General features: G+C 36.0%; 1 protein-coding gene across 2 annotated transcripts in view; it reads left to right on the plus strand.

The window, feature by feature from the left end:
- The window catches only part of NLN (neurolysin), a 137,960-nt gene that overhangs the window by 106,585 nt on the left and 10,111 nt on the right, over window positions 1-21,264 (plus strand). For both annotated transcript variants that reach the window (XM_051991252.1, XM_051991251.1), the window contains exons 10-12: window positions 12,393-12,579; window positions 12,920-13,048; window positions 14,776-14,912. In XM_051991252.1, the coding sequence (XP_051847212.1) occupies window positions 12,393-12,579; window positions 12,920-13,048; window positions 14,776-14,912 (453 nt within the window). The remainder of the gene's footprint in view (window positions 1-12,392; window positions 12,580-12,919; window positions 13,049-14,775; window positions 14,913-21,264) is intronic.

Below are 21,264 nucleotides of genomic sequence, written 5' to 3' on the forward strand. Positions count from 1 at the left end.
TAAGAATTTGATTTCTGGAGACTTCCAGGAACCAAAATAGTAGAAGAAGCAGTGAAAATCACTCTCATTCTTCCATATTCTAAAGAACCCTAAAATAGTGCCCCCAAACAAATCTTGCAGAACAAGCAAAAAAAATGGGGTAAAACAATCCTGAAGCCTAAGACATTTGAAAGATCAGCAAGAAATGTCTGTGTCAATAAGGCTAAAGGGGAGTACAGTCCTAGACAGAGAGCATATCAGCAAGCCCCATTTCAGGAAACCAGCGGGAGACCCTGAACTACAGTGTGGTAGAGCTGGCAAAAGCCAACATCAGGTTTCTCCATGTACGTTGGCATAATCAGGGCAACAGACAGACTCCAGCTCTGTGAAGCACCAAGTGCGTCAGCATAACCCTGAGCAAGCACACAGCTTCTAGTGGACAGACCGCCATGCATTGCAGTGTACCCCTGGGAAACACAGAAACCCTTTACTAGCCTCAGTACACACTAGACACTACCAGCAGCTCAATATCAAGTAAGTTGGCAAACCCTTACAACTTTCAGCAGTGCCAGCCACCTTCAAATCACCCCTTCAGCATGGTAACAGATACAAAGGTCTCCCATGTACCCTCAGTACTTCAGTGTAGGACTGTCAGGTAAATTGCCAGGGTCTGCCCCTACCACAAGAAGCCTGAGACAGTGTCCCTTCTGTTACAGAAGCAGACCTCAAATTAAAAAGAAAGGAAAAAGATTACCCCCTCCCATGAGAAAAAAACAAAATGATGACAACAAAAAGAAGAATTTCATCATAGAAAGTTATTATGGTGACAGAGAAGATCAACACAACCTCAGAAGACAACAAAGTCAAAACACCTATGGGCAAAACTCCAGGGAAAATTGGGAAGTGATCTCAAACCCAGAAAGAAATGGAAGAGCTCAAAAAAGAGCTTAAAAATCATATGAGATAGATAGAAGAAAAAATGGGAAAAGAAATGAGTGATATAAGAGATTTATGAAAAAAGAATCAATTCCAATTGTAAACAACTTTGTCATTCTCAGCAGTACAATGATCCATGACTACTTTGGAAGGCTTATGTTGAAAAATCCTATCTATATCCAGAGAAGAAACTGACTATTTGAATACAGATTGAATCATACTCTCTCTCTCTTTCTCTCTCTTTCTTTTTTAATTTTCTTTTTCTTGAGGGTTTTTTTTTTTAGGGTAAGAGATCTATGTTTTCCATAAAAATATGTTTTCCACATTTCCATAAAAGTCATGTTGTAAAATGTTTTGCATAATTTCACATGTGGTTTCTTAATGGAGACTAAAGGTAGTGATAAGGAAGAGCTTCTGGAACTCAAAAATTTTTAAAAATATATTTTAAAATTGTTTTAAATATAATTGGGGAAAATATTAAATAAAAATAAGATCAGGTATTAAAAAAAATAAAAAAGAATCAACAGCTTGAAAAATTGCTTATTAAAAAGTAGAATTGGCCAAGTGGAAAAGAAGGAAATACAAAAATCTACTGAAGAAAACAACTCCTTAAAAAGTAAAATTGGTCAAATGTAAAAGGAGGTACAAAAGCTACCTGAGGAAAATAACTCCTTAAAAGTTAGAAATTGGCCCCTGAAAGCTAATGATTCTATGATACAGCAAGTATCAATCAAGCATTTTTTTAAATGAAAAAGTAGAAGAAATATAAAATACCTCACTGGAAAAATAACCTGAAAAATAGATCCAGGAATGACAGTGTCAGAATCATTATATATCCTGAAAGCCATAATCAAAAGGAGGCATTAAAAAACCTATTACAGTAAAAGGGAAGATGGGAGAGTGAGTGAGGAGCATCACTTAAACCTTACTCTCATCAGTATTAGTTGAAAGAGGGAATAGTAAACACAATCATTTGAATATAGAAATCCATCTTGCCCAACAGGAAAGTAGTAGGAGATGAGATTGGAGTATAGGACAGGACTGACAGAAGGGATGGCAGATAGATGGAGATGGTAGACAGAAACAAAACACTGGTGAGGAGGGAAAAGATAGAAGGAGAGAAAAGACAAACAGGAGGAAAAATAGGCTGAAGAAAAATATACAGTAATCATGACTATGAATGTGAATGAGAAGAACTCTCCCATAAAACAAAAACAGAGGAGAGTAAAAACTAGAATCCTACAATATTGTTGTTTACAAGATGTCTCTGTGAAGCAGACACAAAGGATAAAGGTAAGGGGCTAGAGAAGAATCTGTTATGATTCAGCTGAAGGGGAAAAAAGTAGTGGTAGCAATCCTAATCTCAGACAAAGTAAAAGCAAAAATAGACCTATTTAAGAGATAAGGAAGGAAACCACATCTTGCTAAAAAGTACTATAGACAATGAAGTAATATCAATATTGAACATATATCCACCAAATAATAGAGCGTCCATATTTCTAAAGGAGAAGTTAATTGAGTTATAGGTTCATGACCAAACAAGAGACAGAAAGACTTATGAAATGTAAAAGAGATAATTTTTATTATTAAATTTTAAAGCTTTTGCACAAACAAAATTAATGGCAATCAAGATTAGAAGGAAAGCAGAAATCTAGGAAACAATTTTTTAGAGCAACTGTTTCTGATAAAGATCTCATTTTTTATATACATTCATACATATACATATACATACACACACACACAACACGGAGTCAAATTTACAAATTGATAAATGGTCAAAAAAATGAGCAGGCATTCTCAAATACCACCTGACACCTATCAGATTGGCTAATAAGACAAAAATGGAAAAGAAAAAATGTTGGAGAAGATGTGGGAAATGCTGTCTTAGAGCTGTAAACTGATCCAACCATTCTGGAGAGCAATTTTGAACTATGCCCAAAGGGTAACCAAAGGATTCAATCCCATTGATCCAGCAATACCATTACTAGATCTGTATCCCAAAAATATAAAAAGGGAGGGGAGGGGGGAAAGGACTTACATGTGCAAAATATTTATAGCAGCAGTAAAATATAATAAATTGGTAAAATCAACAAACAACAAGCCCTGGGAGCAGATGGCTGAGTAAAAGATTGAAAGAGCTTCCCTTGTAGAGGGTTGTCAAGCACAGGTGTATTGACCAGATACATGTGAGGTTGAGGCTTTGGGGAGAAGAAGCTAGCACATACCTGGTGGGTGCAGTGATGAGAGGCAGAGACCCTTACAGGAGAGCAAATATCCTGGTTTCAGTTCTGGGGTAGAGAAGACAGCTCTAGTTTGCAACCACCTGAGGAACTACAGAGAACAAAATCATTTGTGGGACACTGTGGTTGGGAGCCCTAACTGTAGCTTAGTTGTGGAGAGGAGTTTCCAAAGTTAGACCCCAAGACAGACTCAGGGACCTGAGATTTGGGGCATCATTCCCCATACCTCAACACTACAATTTGATAGCTACTAGAAACAAAACAAAGCAATAAACAAATAAATATAAATGTGTAAGCAAAGGAGAAAGATCCGTACCAGAGATTGTTACTATAGGCATAGAGAAGATCTGATTTCATATTTAGAGAAATATAATGGAAATTTTTTTTTAAAGCCACTTCTTTTTCAATGAAAAATGTCAAATTTTTCCTAGCACAAAAAGGTTCTTGCAACAACTTTAAAAGGGTTCTAAAAAATCAAATTAGTTAGATCAAGGGGAAAATGTCAATCCAAGCAAATCAATAAAATTATGAAAAGAAAGTTAATCAACTGGAAATAGAAAATCAAAAACTTGAGGAAGAAAATTTCTTGAGAACTAGAGTTGGGCAAGAGGAAAGCTCATGATATTTTAAGCCAAGAAATCATAAAAATCAAAAGAATGAAAAAAAATATGAAAACTGAATGTAAATCAACATATCCTATATTTACTTTTTTCCTTTTTCTTCTGTTTTTTTTTTTTCCCTCATGGTTTTTCCTTTTTGTTTTGATTTTTCTCTCCCAACATGATTCATAAAGAAATGTGTTTTTTAAAAAAATGAATGTACATGTATAACTAGGGGAAAAAATGAAAAAATAGAAGAGATATTGAACAATTGATATGGAAAATAGATTGATGAGAAATACAAAACGAATAGTTGGACTACCTGAAAATTGCCATAAAAAATAATCTTGATACAATATTATAAGAAGAAAATTACCCTGAACTTCTAGAACAGGAAGGCAAAGCAGAAATAGAAAAAATCCACTGATCACCATTTGAAAAAGATCCCAGGAAGAAGACTTACAGAAATATCATAGCTAAGCTCCCAGGTTAAGAAAAAAATATTGGAAGCAATAAAAAAAAAATTAAATATCGTGGAGCTGTACTAAGGATTACACAAGACTTAGCAGCTATACTCCCTAGAGCAAAAGAGTTGAGGTTACAACAAAAAGCAACTTAACCAGCAAAGTTAAATATAATCCTGAATTTTAAAAATTTGAACATTTAATCAACTGAAAGACTTTCAGGTTTTTGTGACAAAATCCCCTGAACTTAAGGGAAAATTTGACATATGACATCCAGGAAAAATATAAGGGAAATATTTAAAACCAATTATCAGAGGCTTGTTTGGGACAAAAAGACCTACCCAATTTGACTACTACGAGATCACTCATAGAAAGCAGAATTATTTATTAGAATCTCGAGAAGCAGACCCCATCCTGTCTGCGAGCCAAATTTCACAGCAGAGTAGGGCCAGAGCCTTGAAAATGCTTACAGCTTTTATACATTTCAGACAAAGAACCTCTAAAATCCTGCCCTCTTTATGTTGTGATTGGTCACATAAGTCTACTGTTCCCCTAGTTGGTCAGTGGAATGCAGTGGACACGGTGATATACAGCTTCTTCCACCACTTTGGACAATGGAATGTAGTCCAGGCCTTATCTAAAATCACATGACTCCAGAGAAGCCGAAACTGAGGCCTGTAAGCTTGATCTACTTTAGCTAACAGTCTCCGATCAATATGTGCTTAATCTGTAAGTTCTTCACCTTTTCCTACATAGACTCAATAAGATCAAATCGTTTATTTCACATATGTGAAAATAGTAGTAGCAATACTCCTATGATTGTCATCAATATTTGATAGTTTAAAAGAAAGATGTGGATTGAGCTGAGTATGCTGGAGAGATTCTTTAAAAAATAAAACTATGTAGGGAGAGATAAAAAGGAATAATTATCTCATACAAATGGGAGGATGAGGAATGCTGGAACCTTGCGTTCATTTGGGGAATGGGTTAAAGATGGAACAACATATTTTTGGAAGGATATAAAAGTCTACTGATTCAGAAAGAAATGAGGGCAAGGATATAGTGGGGCAAGAGGATTAAGGAATAGGAAGGCAAAGTAACAGAAGTAAAGCAGAGGAGTGAGGAAAGACAGGGAAAATAGGGTGAGAAGGATAGTGAGGAAAAATAGGAAGGAGAAAAATACAGAAATAATTGTATATTAGAAAGTGAGTGGGGTGAATTTATCTATAAAACAGAAATAGATAGCAGATTAAAATTTTAAATTCAGTAATTTTGTTGCTTTCAGGAAACAAAAATGAGAATTACACATAAAGATAAAATAAAGAAATTAGTAGAATTTAGTATATTAAAAAAGCAGGGATAATATCTCAGACAAAGTTAAAGTTGAAATAGATTTAATCAAAAGTGAAAAACAGGGAAAGTACACTGTGACAACAATATCATTCAATATGGTTTTAGACCGTTTAAAATACCTAAACAGTGTGAAATGCCTGACTATGAATGCATAAAAGATACAGAATCTATATGAACATAAACACAAACACTTTTTGTGGTGTTCTCTATATATATCTATATAGTGATATTATATATCATAATACATGATGATTCTCTGGGAGCAGGTTTCTTGGGGAGGTTCTCTGGAGGCAGCCTTACTTTCAGTTCAGAGTAATAATTACTTCAAATACAGCCAGCTAATAAAATCCAAATGTTTATTTTCTCCTTTCATCCAGCTTCTGCCTCTAGCTCAACTCCAACTCAATCTCCTCCACTGACTGACTGACTGACTGACTGAAGCTCTAAGATTCTTATATATGATTTCTTAAAGGTGTGAACCCAAAGGGTGACTCCTCCTCTGTGTGAGCCAATATGTGAATTCTCAAAGGTGTAAACTCAAGCATTGTTTCTACCAATACTAGTGACTTAACACCTTGTAAGGATTTGCTCTAATGTGTGAACCAATAAGCATTTTATCAATTCCATTGAGTTAACACTAAGATTCTAACAACTTTTTATATGAATAAATTCAAACTAAATAATTGAAGTAATATTTATTGTTCATGGGTAGGTAAAGCCAATATAAATTTAAAATTGATAATTTTACCTAACTAGTCAGTTGATTTATTAAATATCATCTCAATTACATTACTTAAAAATAGTTGTATTGAATTAGAAAAATTATAATAAAGTTCATTTGGAAGAATAAAAGGTCAGGAACTTAAAAGAAACCAGAAAAAAAAGAATGTAAAGGAAGTAGATTCAGCAGCTTCCCCCTTTTCTTTTCTCTGAGTATAATCCTTTTTATCACTCCATAATGAATTTTTATTATACATCACAGTCAACTTACACCCATACCTTTTGCCTAAATATACTCCTAACTGCTGTAATAGAGATATAATTCTTAAAAATTACAGTTATCTTCTTCCCATCTAGGAATGTAAATGTTTGAATTTTTTTAATATCATGGTTGTTATTTTCTCTTTCCTGTTTACCTGTTCTTGTATTTGAAGATCTAATTACCTAATCTTGTATTTGAAGATCACATTTTCTTTTCAGTACTAGTCTTTTTATCAGGAAAGTTTGAAAGTCCTCTTTTTTATTGAATGTTCATCTTTTCCCCTGAAAGATTATGCTCTGTTTTGCTGGGTGGATTGACTCTTGGTTGTAATTCCAGTTCCTTTGCCTTCCAGACTATGATATTCCAAATCCTCTGATTCTTTAATGTATAAGTTAGTAAGTCCTATATAATTCTGACTATAGTTCCTTGATATTTGAATTGTTTCTTGCAAGAAATTCTTAACCTGATAGTTCTGGAATTTTGCTACTAAATTCCTTGGAATTTTTATTTTGATATCTCTTTCAGGAGGTGATCAGTGGATTTTTTTTTTCAATAACTGTATTACCCTCTGGTTCTAAAATATTAGGGCAGTTTTCCTTGATAATTTTTTGAAAGATTCTGTCCAAGATCTTTTTATGAACATGTCTTTCAGGTAGTCTAATAATTTTTAAATTGTGTCTCCTGCATATATTTTCCAGGTCAGTTCTTTTTTCTACTGAGATATTTTACATTTTCTTCTATTTTTTCATTCTTTTGATTTTGTTTGATTGATTCTTGATATCTCACAGAGTTATTAGATTCTACTTGCCTAATTCTAAGTTTTAATGAATTATTTTTTTCAGTTAGCTTTTGTACTTCCTTTTCCATTTGGCCAATTTTACTTTGAAAGGAGTTGCTTTCTTCAGTGGATTCTCTCCCTTCCTTCAAATATGACCAATTCTATTTTTTTAAGAAATTGTTTTCTCCAATCAGTTTTTGTGCTTCCTTTTCTAAGCTCTTGACTTTTTTCATAATTCTCATTTCTTTCCCCAATTTTTCTTCTATTTCTCTTGTATGATTTTTAAAAATATTTTTTAAGTTCTTCCAAGAGGACTTTTTGGACTTGGGACCAACTCATCTTCCTCTTTGAGATTTTACATGTAGGCATTTTGACATTGTTGTCTTCTGAGTTTGTATTTTGATTTTCTTTAGAAAATCATAGAAAGCCATAGTAGCTTTCAGGGATTTTTTTTTTTTAAAACTCACTTTTTAAAGTTGAGCTTTGCTTTTGGAGCACAGGAGACATTGTCCCAAACTTTTTGCACTAGAGCCCAAGGGTTTGATCACTTGCATCTGCATTATAGTCTCTGAGGCTGGTGGTTTGTCCACTGCACTTGAGTGGCCCAGCCTAGTCATGCCTGTTGTGCCCTGAGTTCTAGGACTAGAAGTTTGCCTGTTGTCCTGGAGTTAGAGGCCTTACAGCTGGCCTGCAGTGCCATTGGTATGCTAAACTAGGACTGTGGAGGGGATGGGGCCTCAGTGGACTGGGTTCCATTCCCCTCTTACCCAATGAGACAGACCTTTCCTAAAATCCTTCTAAGTTATCTTGAGCTGGAAAATTGTTTCATTCCATCTTTTTTGTAGATCCTGTCACTCCAGAGTTCTTTTACAGGCTTGATTTAATGTTGTTTCCAAGGGAAGCAAGGGAGAGCCCAGGCAACATCCTTGGCTTCTCTCCAGCATCTTGGCTCTGCCCCTCTAATTCTCTTTCTTCTTTGATACTTGCATTTTCTACCTCAATAATCAGCCCAGTTTTCACAGGAAAATGAGCAATCTTTTTTTTTTTTTCTTATTTAAAAAGAGGGCAGCAGAACGCAAGACTAGATTGACATCTGTGCTCCTGCCTAGAGCAGAGAACAAAATAGGAGAAGCTGCCAATACTACATCCCATCTGTTAACTCTTGCTATAGACAGAATCATCCTTTTTTGGTTACCCCTATTGCTAGGACCCCGGGTGAAGAGATTGAAGAAATAAAAATACATTGAGTAAAAATAGCATGAGAGAAACAGGTATAGGACAAAAATCTGGGGAGAAAAGACCAGATGATAATCATTCTCTCTACTACCCAGTTGGAAGAGGACCATGTTTCCACTGCCAGTGGCAATTTACCAATGTTTTGTAGAATATAAGAAGGTTAAAAAGTATTGGTTCATACTAATGATACTAAAACTTTTTGTCTGAGATGTTTGTTTTTTGCTTGAATGACTTTTTAACAGTTCTGATTTTAAAACTCTATTATCCAAAGTCAGTAAATATTTCTTTACCTTTTCCAATGTCATTTTCTCTTTTGTTATTGTTCAGTAACATCTGACTCTTTATGACCCTTGTGGATTGTACTGTCCAAATGAGGTTAAGTGACTTATCTACAGTCACACAGCTAGGGTCTGAGCCTGAACTTGAACTCCAGGTCCCCATGTGTTAAGGGACTGATCAATTCTCTGAGAGCCTCCACAGCTGTGGATCACAGAATCTGAAGGAGTTGCAAAGCAACCTTTGCTGACACAGGTGTTGCGCACTGGGAATGGGATAAATTGGAGGCAGAGGGAAGAGGAGAGAGGTTAGACAGTGCAACAGCCTCTCAGTCAGAAAGGTGAGAGAACAGCAACTGTCACTCAGTTTCTTTGTATCATCCTCTCACAAGAGGAGATCCATTCAGCAGGTCTGGGTTGGATCTCCAGCAGCCACTGTCAGGTGACTCCAGTGTATTCCAACATCCATGTATAAAATTATAGAATTTAAACATCAGAATTCCCTTAATCCAATCTGAACTGAAGTTCCTTCGCCAATAATTCCAACAAATAGCCATCTGGTCTCCAGTTGAAGACCTCCAATAATAGAGAATTTGCTTCCTTCCAAGACTTTCTTCTATTTTTAGAAAATGTTTATTTTTAGGAAATTTTAATAGAATTGCAGTGCTTCTTATGTGCTAAATGAGGCAATATCCTTCCTAGAGGAGTTTGCCTTCTTCTGTTGGACAGAGCTTTGAATATTGTCTTGAAGTTAAAACCTTCCTACCTGTGTGACCTTTAGTAAATTATTTCTTTTCCCATTTTATGCATGAGGAAGTTGGACTAGATGATCTCTAAAGCCTGTTAATGCTCTCTAAATCATATGATCCCTCCATTCTGCTGAAGTCTCCTTCTCTCCTCCCCACTCTTACTCCCACCAACTAATAATTTCTCTGATTTTCTGTAGAGGGCTGGAACTAAAGGAGGAGATACAGAGTTCCAGTCCTCTACAATTTTCCATTAAAGGATCTTTTCCTCTTATCTTGAGACACCCATCTCCTTCTTGGATATCCCAAAATACAGTCTAAACTCATTTAGTCTTTTTGCTTTTTTTCTTAATGATCTATGCACAGGTGATCTTACTGATGTGAATATTTCCTTCTGTGATGCAGATCTCAGCACATCCATGCCTGCCTCTCCCATATAACTCTTGTCCATGCCCTTTTACCACTTCATCTCTGGAGTCTCCCTATTGTAGACCCTTGACCAAGTTCATTTGGTCGAGAAGTTTTGTTGATATTTCTTATCAACTTTTACCAAACACACTCATTATTTTAAAATTTTACATCAATATTCATTAGGGAAATTGGTTGGTAATTTTCTTTTCAGTTTTGGCTTTTCCTGATTTAGCTTTTACCAACATACTCATTATTATAAGAGCTAGTAAATAAGGAGGCTTCTTGCCTTTGACATGTTCAGCATGGTATAAGTCACATTTGCTGTTCAGTCATTTCAGTCATGTCCAACTCTATTATCCCATTTGGGCTTTTCATGGCAAAGACACTAGAATGGTTTGCCATTTCCTTTTCCAGCTCACTTTACAAATGTCCTCATTTCCTAACCAAGGCACACAGGGCTAAGTGACTTGTCCAGAATCACACAGCTAATAATTTCCTGGAAACTGATTTGAATTCAGGTCCTCCTGACTCCAGGTCTAACATTGTGTCCACTGTGTCACCTAACCATCCTGGCACATAGTAAGAATTCAATAAATGTTTATTGATTGATTTGGCCTTCCTCACTTCTTAATGTTCTGTGCTGAACTCCTTGCTTTTACCACTGACTAGTAGGCCTTCTTTTTCATCCATACTTTCTTTGATGACATCCTTTCCACTATTTCCCCTTCATAATTCCTTGTTTGTAAAGTTTTTAGTTTACTCACACCAATTATGCATTTAACAACAATAATAATAACAATTAGTACTTCCATGGCTCTTTGCATGTTATCCTATTTGAACTTCACACTAACTCTAGGAAGTAGATCCTCTCTTCCCATCCTGTTTTATAATAAATGAGAAAGCTACAACTGGAAAAGTTTGAGTGACTTTCCTAAGATCGCACAGATAGCAAGCACAGTTAATAAGCATCCATCTCAGGTCTTGCTGATTCCAATTTGTCACCTAGCCTCCCTAGTTGATTTTCATTTTTTCAGAGACTTATAAATGTATCATCGTTAAACTTAGATTATAATTCTTCCTTTGCCTCCCAAAATGAAAAAATAAATATGGAGACAATTCATAGTACCATAATTTAACTCTTTGGTTTTTGAATACTTACGCAGTGGGGTGATGAGTATTCTAGAAAGGCATGTGTTGAATAAACATAAGTGAACAGCTGGAAGGGGGAGTTGAGGTGAACTTGCCTCTCCTGTATTATGGAACTCTTTCATTTTTTAGAAATATTTTGACTTTCAAAATGAAGATTTTTATTCTTTATTTTTAGTACAGGCCAATATTCATGTCAGTCATGGTTTCCTGGTGATTTTTCAAGTGTCTGAGGCTGGGAAATCATGAAATAATTGCTCAATGTAGATTACTCAGCAGGTTATTTTTCATGCTGCTTGAATACAATATTTTATTTTCATTTGAATGCCTGAGGTTGTTTTAATATTGCTTTTTTTAAAGGGCTGAGGTGAATTCCAGTTTTATTTGATCTGTATATGATCTGTATATGAGGTAAGATGTCAAAGTGAAAAGAAAATTGGATTTTAAATCAAACTAGGGTTCTAGTTCCAGCACTGAAGTTAATCACTTTTGACTGTTGGCTTCTCTTTAAGGCTCAGTTTCCTCATCTGTAAAAAAAGATCAGTGCCTCGGTATCTCTCTAAAACAATAATGGAGTGAGTTTTTTCACCAAAGACTTTCCTAAACTAATGAACTGGTTTGGGAGAAAAAATACATGTGGAAGGAAGGAAATAAGCATTTATGTAGCACCTGCTATGTGCCATACTCTGTGCTATGCTTCTTACAATATTCTTTCATTTAATCCTGACAACTTTGCAAGGTATGGAGCAAACAGAGGTTAAATGACCTGCCCGGGATCATATCGTTAGGAAATGTCTGAGTCTGGATTTGAACTCAGGTTTTCCTAATTCCCCACTACAGTTACCTCATTTTAGTTCATGCCTCATACTAGATCATGTCTCCCAGAGTTTGCAGATGATAATATGCTATGTAAATTTGTGTTATTATGATTACTAGTTTTGAATTCTTTCTATTCTGATTTTTTTTAATATCCTCATGTGACTTAAGGAAAAAGTGTGATACAGAGAAGAAATCACTACATGTGGAGTCAAAAGACCCTGGATTCCAGAGCTGGCTTTGATCCCTGAAAAGCCAGGCAAGGCACATTATCTCTACTGATCTATAAAAGGGAGATAATAAGAATATAGTAGCCATCTTCTTAATAGTATTACTGTGAGAATCCAGCAATATAACATTCTGTAAATCCTACAAATATAAATTGCAATTATTTTATATTTTCTATAATGTTTATATATCTTTCCTTCCAGACTGATTTTGCTCGATTTAGTGGAACTAATGTGGAAACAGACTTTGTAGAGGTGCCTTCCCAAATGCTTGAGAACTGGGTGTGGGACAAGGATTCTCTTCGACGACTCTCAAAGCACTATAAAGATGGGAACCCTATAACAGATGATCTTCTTGAAAAACTTGTTGCTTCCCGACTGGTCAACACAGGTATGACTAGAAAGCTAGGGAAGAAATCTTTGAGTGCAAAATTATGATCTGCCCTTCACTTGATCCTGTTTCCTCCTTAAAACCATTTTCATTAGTGATAATGGGAGATAATTTTACTGGAGTTAAGAAGCTTTGGGAATGAATCTAAAGGGAGAAGTTTAGTAGCCTTTACATGCTGAAATACTCTTTCAAAGAATTTATAACTTGTTCTTACTCTTCAGAGAACGTGATTATTTCTTTTGAAATCAGTATTTGTTTTGGAATCTGTGATCTTAGCATGTTTGAAAGAACATATACTTCTTCTTCATCAAAAACCTGTCTCCTCTTCTCATTCTGTAAGGTCTTTTGACCCTCCGCCAGATTGTATTGAGCAAAGTTGATCAAGCTCTCCATACTGATGCATCATTGGATTCCTCAAAGGAATATGCCAGATACTGTTCAGAGATTCTAGGCATTTCAGCTACCCCAGGTATGTAAATGCAAAGATTTGGTTTAGTTTTTTTTTTGTTTTTTTTTTTTTTTTTCTGTGCAGCTAGGGTATGGTCTTAACCATGATAGGAAGACAACCCAGAAAAGAAGTATGTATTAAATGTTTACTGTTGTTCCAGGCACTTTGTTAAGCATTAGGGACACAGAGAAAGGCAAAAACAGTCCTCACTTTCTAGAAGCTGTTGATCTAATGAGAGGAAACATTATGCAGACTATATACAACAAAATATATTCAGGATAAATTGGAGCTCTTCTTAGAGGGTAGGCACTAACATAAAGGAAGATTAGAAAAGACTTCTTGCTAAAAGTGAGGTTTTAACTAAGACTTGAAGGAAACCAGGAGACACAGAACAGGAGTGAGAGAATTCTAGGAATGGAAGATAGCCAGTGAAAACGCAGAGTCAGGAGGTACAATGTCTTGTTTATGAACCGGCAAGGTGCCCAAAGTCTCTTATGTGATGGAAGAGTGAGGTGAGAGAAAGAAAGTAGGAAAGGGCTTTAAAAGATAAACAGAGGATTTACTAATTGATCCTAGAAGCAATTGGGGGCCACTGATGACCTAATCTCTTCTGGATTTTTTGGGTTTGTTTGTTGTTTTCCTGTCAAGTCCTAATTACTTCCAATAAGTACAAAGGTACTTCCTGACACCTTATCAAAATTGCTTTACCCCATCACAGGATATTGTTGCAATAAGACCAGAGTCAAAGAGTTAAAAAGATGGAATAACAGGTCTACCTCCTGGGTGCTAACCTGTGCAATGATTGCTTTCTTCCACTCTATTAGGAGCTACTGTGAAGGAAGGACACAGATCCTTCTATAGAGCCATAGACTCTTTTGCTCCTAAAGGCTGGAACTAAAAATTAAGCATAATTTGACACAATTTATTTTGAATTTGTTTGACTGGCAGAGTCTGACTTCCTCCTTTTTTACTTTAATAGCTACCCCTAATCTGAGATATAGAGGATGTAGTGGTACACTGTAATCTCTGGTCTTCAGTTATTTCATTTGTATCGTGAGGGAGTTCAACTTAGATAGTTTTTGAGGTTCCTTTTAGCTAAGATATAATAAGCTAAGACAATAATACTCATGACAGAAATATTTATTGAAGTGATTCAGCCACATATAAAGATAGAAGAGAGATTAGAGTAACCAGATAGAATCAGTCATGTAACTTAGATTATTAACAGAACAGTTTTATCTTGGGTCACTGATATTCCCCATTGTGAGTTCAAGAAGCTATTCAGTTTTGCAGTAGAAATTAGTAAATTTAATTTAATTAGTGAGATACTTTTGATAACCCTCAAATAAAAAGCACCCATTTAAGTAGTTATTATCTTAAAACCCAAATGTAGTCCTGAAATATTTAATACTCATGTTACTATTTAAAATAGAGAGAGATGGATCAGGAGTATGATTAATAGGCATTAAAGAGACAGATGAGTTCTGAAACATCCAAAGGCTATGGGCAGGGCCTCTGAAACTATTGTTAGACATTCCTGAGCTAAAAGCCGAAACCAGCCCTAAGCTGGGGCCTAAGATAAGAGAGCCGTTTGTAAACACCTTGGCCAAGGGCAGCAATCCAAGCCTTACTATGGGGGAAGTCAGATGCACTAGGCACCCCCTCCAGCATGGAAACTTTAGCCAGCTGAGAGTCTCAAACTGTTCACTTTATTCGTGGCATTGATTTGCCTTAATGTTTCTTTTAAGGTACAAACATGCCAGCAACTTTTGGACATTTGGCAGGAGGCTATGATGCCCAGTATTATGGATATTTGTGGAGTGAAGTGTTTTCCATGGACATATTTTATAGCTGCTTTGAAAAAGAAGGAATTATGAATCCAGAGGTAGAGTATTTGCTTTTTTTTCCCTTAGGTTAATCTCAGGTCCTTTCTTTCCTTCTCTCTGTAAGTAGTAAAACTATTGCTGTACCTAAATTTTAGAGGATTGTAATAGTTTATGTTCCATTCTAGCCCTTTGTATCTCTAGAAATCATGCATGCTTAGTAATGAATTGAGAGGTAGAAGTGATTAAATCCAATTCCATAAGGTTTTTTTTAAATACTAACTACATTTTCTTGCTCATTAACATTCCAATATGTTGCATAATTAAAAAATTCAAAGCTTTGCTGACAGCACTTGGGCATTATAGTTCTTGTTTTGACATGTGCTCTGCTATATTTTAGCACTATGGGAACTGGGAAGAAGGTAAGCTTTTTCCTGATCCAAATGGTTTCCTTGGATTTTGATACTGTGTGCATGCTTTCACTGGACTTTTTCTGTGGGAAGCACCTTTTCTCCATTGCTGATGCCCCTTATTGAGGCTTACTCAGTTACAGGAATGCCTTTCAGTAACCCAAGTTGCTTCTTTAACCTGAGCTTTTTCTTTCACTGTACAGCGAATAGTCTACCAGGTGGCCATCAGCCAAAGACTCCTTAGTTACAGCCCTACATCCTGCTCTATTGAAGTTTCACCTGGCACTGTGTTTGCTACTGCTAATAGTTTCTATAGTATAGTTCTGGACTCCTGTGGTTTGAAGCAATGGTCAGAAGAATAGATAGCTAAAGTGGAGGCTTCTCAAAGTCCTTCCTGTCCTTGGCCTTTCCAGCATAGAAGCACAGTGCCTTCCACGTGCTAGATGCTCAAAAAGCATTTGTTTATATGATCTGAGAGCATTGTGCCCTCACTCTGACTGAAGTCTAAGTGTACTCTTCATCCCTCCTGCATCCCACACCAATTTCATCTAGGATCTCTCATGCCTGGAACCTTACCAATTAAATGCCTTGTCCAGCTGCGACACAGATCAGTCTTTTAACTTGAGCTTATTTGATGCCCAAACTTCTTGTTCCTTTAAATCTCACTTCTACCATCTGCTTTCTCCATTCTTGTTCTCTGGGTTAGAACATTGCTAGGATAGGGAGGGAGACTAGGGCATGGAGAAGGTGGCCTTTGAATTTAACTTTGAAGAGTGGGTTTAGATTCTAATAGATGAAAATGTGGGTAGAGGCTATTCTAAACCTAGGAAACTGCAAACAAAGGCAGAGCAGTGGGAAGGAAACTAAGTAGTTCAATACGGCTGGTCTAAATGGCACAAAAAGTAATCTTATGGCATAAACCGGAGGCGGGGGGAACCTCAACATTTTTCTTAACATAGTATTTAGGGCCTTTTACAATCTGGTCCTAATCTGCCTTTCTAGCAATTATCTCCATTTATTACTTCCCTAGATGAATTTGATGCTTTAGTCAAATGGATTTATTTTACAATCACACACACACACACACACACACACGGATAGTTTCTTTTTTGCTTTGCCCATGTTTTTTACTATGCTTGTGTTGCCTTCTCCATCATCTTCAGCTATCAGAATCTTGTGAGGCTTCAAGAGCCAACTCAAATACTTCATCCATGTCTTTGTAGTGGTCCCTAATCATTCCAACCAGAAATGAGCGCTTCCTTCTCCAAAGCTTATTTATATCATTCATATGGCACTTATTTTCTTGACTGGTTTGTTTTTTATTTTTATGTCTCATCTCCAGCGCTGGATTATAAGGTCATTAGGGCAAGGACTCCTTCTTTTATATTTTTATGTTCTGTACTATGCTTGTACATAAATGGATATTTTTTGAATGGATGAATGCTTTAATTTGGAAAACATCTGGTTGGATTTACTTTCTCTTGGTTCCACTGAAGAGATCATATCTAATTTTTTTAAAACTTTAAATAGATTTTATCCTTTATCTACATAGGACTTAAACACACCAAGATAGCTTTAATTATGATGTCCTCACTTCTTCTAATAAATCCAAAATGGCTTCTTTGGAAAACTTAAGGCACTACCTCTCTTAATATACATTCCACTCAGTCATCTCCTTCATAGTCCCATTCATCTTACCAACATCAGTGACTTTCCTCAGCTCAAATGTCTTTTTATATAACCAGACTACTTTATGCTAAAGGATCACTCAGATGATGGATAACTTCACAATTCAAGAACTCTTTATTTCCTCTGTATACTGCTCTGTTGGTCTTGTTTAGAAACTCTCTAGTTATCTCATAGCCAAACTATTTTTATTTCTAGAATTTTATTTATTCAGGAACACCAGATGTAGTTGCAAAATAGATTTCTAGAAGCCAAGCAGGCATGATGATCAGACTCTAATATTTCAAGGTCCAGTGACTAAAAAGCTGATGGAAGAGAGCATGAAGGCATTTACTTGAATTGAATCAAAACAAAATAAGCTTCCCCAAGATTCTGTATTTCAGTAGCATAGTATTGATTAAAATCCTTTATGCCACCTAATTTCCTTTAACCACTTCCCTCTGATACAGTTGTCCATCCTGTCAATTGCTCTGAGCTACCTTTCTTGTGACTTCTCCACTCTTATGACATCCCATTTCTTTCTTTCCTATTCTCATAGCATCAGTGACACTGGTACCATGAAAGCTTAGAGCAATTGTTCTACTCTTGTGACAGATCATACATACAAACCATGAACATTATATATGGAAGGGACATTTAGAGAACATGTTATTAAAAAATCTTGCACAGAACTGGGAATTAGAGCCAGCAGTAGCAGACACTGGACTGATTTTTCAAAGAGACATACAGGAATACATTGACACTCACTCATACCAAAGCCAAGTCTTTACATCTCTGAAGCTAGCTCTGCATACACTGTGCCTCACTGCCTCTCCTACAAACATGAATATGTACATGTGGGAATGTATGTATTTATCTTTATACAGATACAGACAGTCTGTATAGAGACATACTAGGAAGTCTGAGGTTCACTGTCAAACTATTAAAGCTGTCATATTTCTATAATTATAGATTTGAGTAATTTTAATTTAATTATAAATAATTAAAGCTGTTGGATTTCTGGTAAATGCCTTGAAACTTTATTTCTCTGATTTCAGCCTATGCCTAGTTCACCTGCAGTCAGTTTCTTGGGTTTCTTTTTACTGAGAAAATAAAGCTTTAGTTGCACTCCAACTCTTTTATTAGCTTTCAAGATAGCAGCTAAAATGTGTTTGGGGAAATTTGGGAGATGCCTGGAAAAGTCATCTTGCCATCTGAGACCTTAGTCACCTCCTTCAGAGGCTGCCTGGGGTAGCAGCTTCTGGTATGGCTGCAGTTTTCTTAAGGATACACTAGATGTAGTTGCAAAAAAACAAGTCTCTTATCCTGGGGTTGGCAGAAACCATTTATGTTTATGACCAACTTCATTGTGAAAATTTTTTTAAATGAACAACAAACATTCTCAATTCAAGGACAATTGTATGTTTGGTAAAATTCTTTTTTTTTTCCTTCCATTTTGAGGAATTGCTTCAGTTGCCCTTTAACAAAGAAAAGAAATTAGATTTAAGCGTCACTTTCAAAAGTATCTCAGAAAAGACTCAGAATATAAGTAATGCTTTTATTTTAATCTTTTATTCTATTCAGAGGTGACATAGTCTTATATAAGCAAGTTTAGATACACAGAGAATCAAGAAGAATTCAGGGTTAACATCAGGAAAAATGATCTCACTGTCAAGGTCTTGGTATAGTAGAAGTCTTTATCAGAATCCTTCGAACTTTGGAAATTTCGATAAAATTGTAACTAGAATGAGTTTCTAAGATACTTGTGGATTTTCCCTTTCTGGAGACCATTAAAGATAGTATAGTTTCTTTTCTGTTTAGGATATTTAGGTGTGGTTTCTTCCTTATGTTTTTCTTGGTCCTCTTTCCAACATGTCATGGTTCTGTCTCTCTTTTCATCATTTCCTCTCTCTATCCCAGATTCAGAATTCTTTCATTCTCTTGCCTGACTTAGAGAAGAGAAGAAAAATAAAAACAACTTGCTGAGCATTTCAATTATAAATTCAACCAGTCAATGAGCATTTTTAAATACTCACTTGGTGGTATGCACTCTGCCAAGGACTAAAGATACAATGAAAAAATAGTTCTGGGCTTCAAGAAGCTTACATTCTAATGAGAAACAACATATAAGATATATAAAAGATATATGTGTGTGTGTATACATATATATATTTACAACATATAATATTTATAACATACAACATATAAGATGTGGAGAGAGAAAAAGAGAGAGAGAGAGAGAGAGAAGAGTAAGGAAATCTTCAGGGAAAGGGAGACCAGGAAACCCTCTTTTTTTGTAGTAGTAACATGTAAGTTAAAGAGGGTTGAGGATTCTTAGAGGCAGAAGGGATTTGGGAGACCATTCCAGGATGCCTCTAATATATAGACACAAAGAAGAAAGAGTACAAACCCAGTATGACTGAACTCTGAAGTGCTTGGAGAGTAGTAATGTAAGAGGCTAGAAAGATAAGTTGGATCCAAGTTTTGAAGTGTTTTAAACGTGAAATACAGGAATTTATATTTGCTTTGCTCCTGTCTAGAGGGAACCTCTAGAGTTTATTAAGTGGAGGGGTGCCTAGGTCATATCACTATGGTGAACCTGAAGTGAAAAGAGACTCAAGGCTTAGGGGGCCAAATAAAAGGCTACTGTAATCGACCAAATGAAGTGGTGAAGGCCTAAACTAAGGTAGTGGAAATGTGACTAGAATGGGAGATGTTATGGAGAAAGAAACAGGATTTGCAACTAATGGAGCCTTCTAAAGCAGGGTTTTTCAACCTGTATGCCAGGATGTGCCAGTGCCCTCTGAAAAAATCCAAGTGGTGTCACATGTGGCCCTTTTCTTAATGTTCTTTTTGGTAGGATGCACAGGCAGAGAAAATGGAGCTAGAACATCTTGTTTCTTTCTTTGTCTCTAGCCTCTTGAAAGAATGTGGACTTTTTGAGATTTGCCTTAAGCACAGGTGATGCACAGCCTCTTTCTTCCTTTCTCCTCGACTTTTCTCCTCCTGTTTTTTTTTTTTTATTGCCAAATTAACCTTTTCAAAATTCTGCTCTTCTACCTTCATTCTATCCCCCTTTAAAAAATAAGGGGTAAGGATTTTTTTTAATTAAAGCTTTTTATTTTCAAAACATATGCATATGTAACTTTCAAAATTGTAAAATCTTGGGTTCCAAATTTTTTTCTCTGCCTTCCCCCTACCCCCTCCCCTAGATAGCAATTAATCTAATATATGTTAAACATCTACAATTCTTCTATATATAGTTCCACAATTATCATGCTGCACAAGAAAAATCAGATCAAAAAGGAAAAATATGAGAAAGAAAACAAAATGCAAGCAAACAGCAACCAAAAAAAGTGAAAATATTAGGTTGTGAGCCACACTCAGTAGGGGGTGGGAAGTTGAGGAGGGTTTGTGGGCAAGTGGAGAAAGGACAGGCATGTTCTGGGTAAGGTATGTTATATGTGTCCTTATCCTCTGTAGAACTCCGGTGCTTTTCCTGGAATGAATAATAACAGTAGAAGAAGGAGTCAGTTGTGACCATATCTATACTTCAAGCTGCTGAAGTGGCAGAGGGAGAGAGAGTAATAAAGTAGAAACTTCCCAGTATTTTAGCCTCACATATATCATTCAGTTAATTTACAGTTGTTCACAACTTATAGATTTAAAACTGAAAAAGATCTTAGAAAGCCATCAAGTCCAACCCCCTCATTTTACTGATGGGGAAATTGAGGCACAGAGAGGTTAAATATTTTACCTAGGATCACACAGCTAATGTCTGAAGCAGGATTTGAACCCAAGTCTCCCTCCAACTCTGATCTCCTACATCATGCTGCTTTTCACCCTGCCATACTGTTAGTAATTTATTATCTTATCCCCAAGTAATAATTATGCAAAGATTTCTTCCCTTATTCTTTTGCAGAGGTAGAGTTCCATAGATGTAGAATAAGGCATTAAACATCAGAATTTTCTACATATCAATGAGTTTTGCTGATTTTTTTCTCTTTCCTTTTTTTTAAAGTCTGTTATAAAGAATAGTTCTCTGGAAGTAGGGAGAGGGAAGAGAGACAGGGAAAATCCATGTGATATAAAGATAAGAGATCATCATTAAAAACCTATTGAAATGTATATGTGTACATACACACACACACACACACACACACACACACACACTGATATAGATCTATTTATATTTTCCTCTACATAATGTCTCAAACAAAGCACATATGCTAAACTCCAGTGGGTCTATGATCTCATCACTAGATTTTTCTCTAGTGATTCAAACCACAACAGTAAGTCCAGCTGTCTTTCTTCTCTATCACCACCATCGCCAAGTGCT

This window comes from Antechinus flavipes, chromosome 1 (assembly GCF_016432865.1).
Source record: "Antechinus flavipes isolate AdamAnt ecotype Samford, QLD, Australia chromosome 1, AdamAnt_v2, whole genome shotgun sequence".
Lineage (NCBI taxonomy): Eukaryota > Metazoa > Chordata > Mammalia > Dasyuromorphia > Dasyuridae > Antechinus > Antechinus flavipes.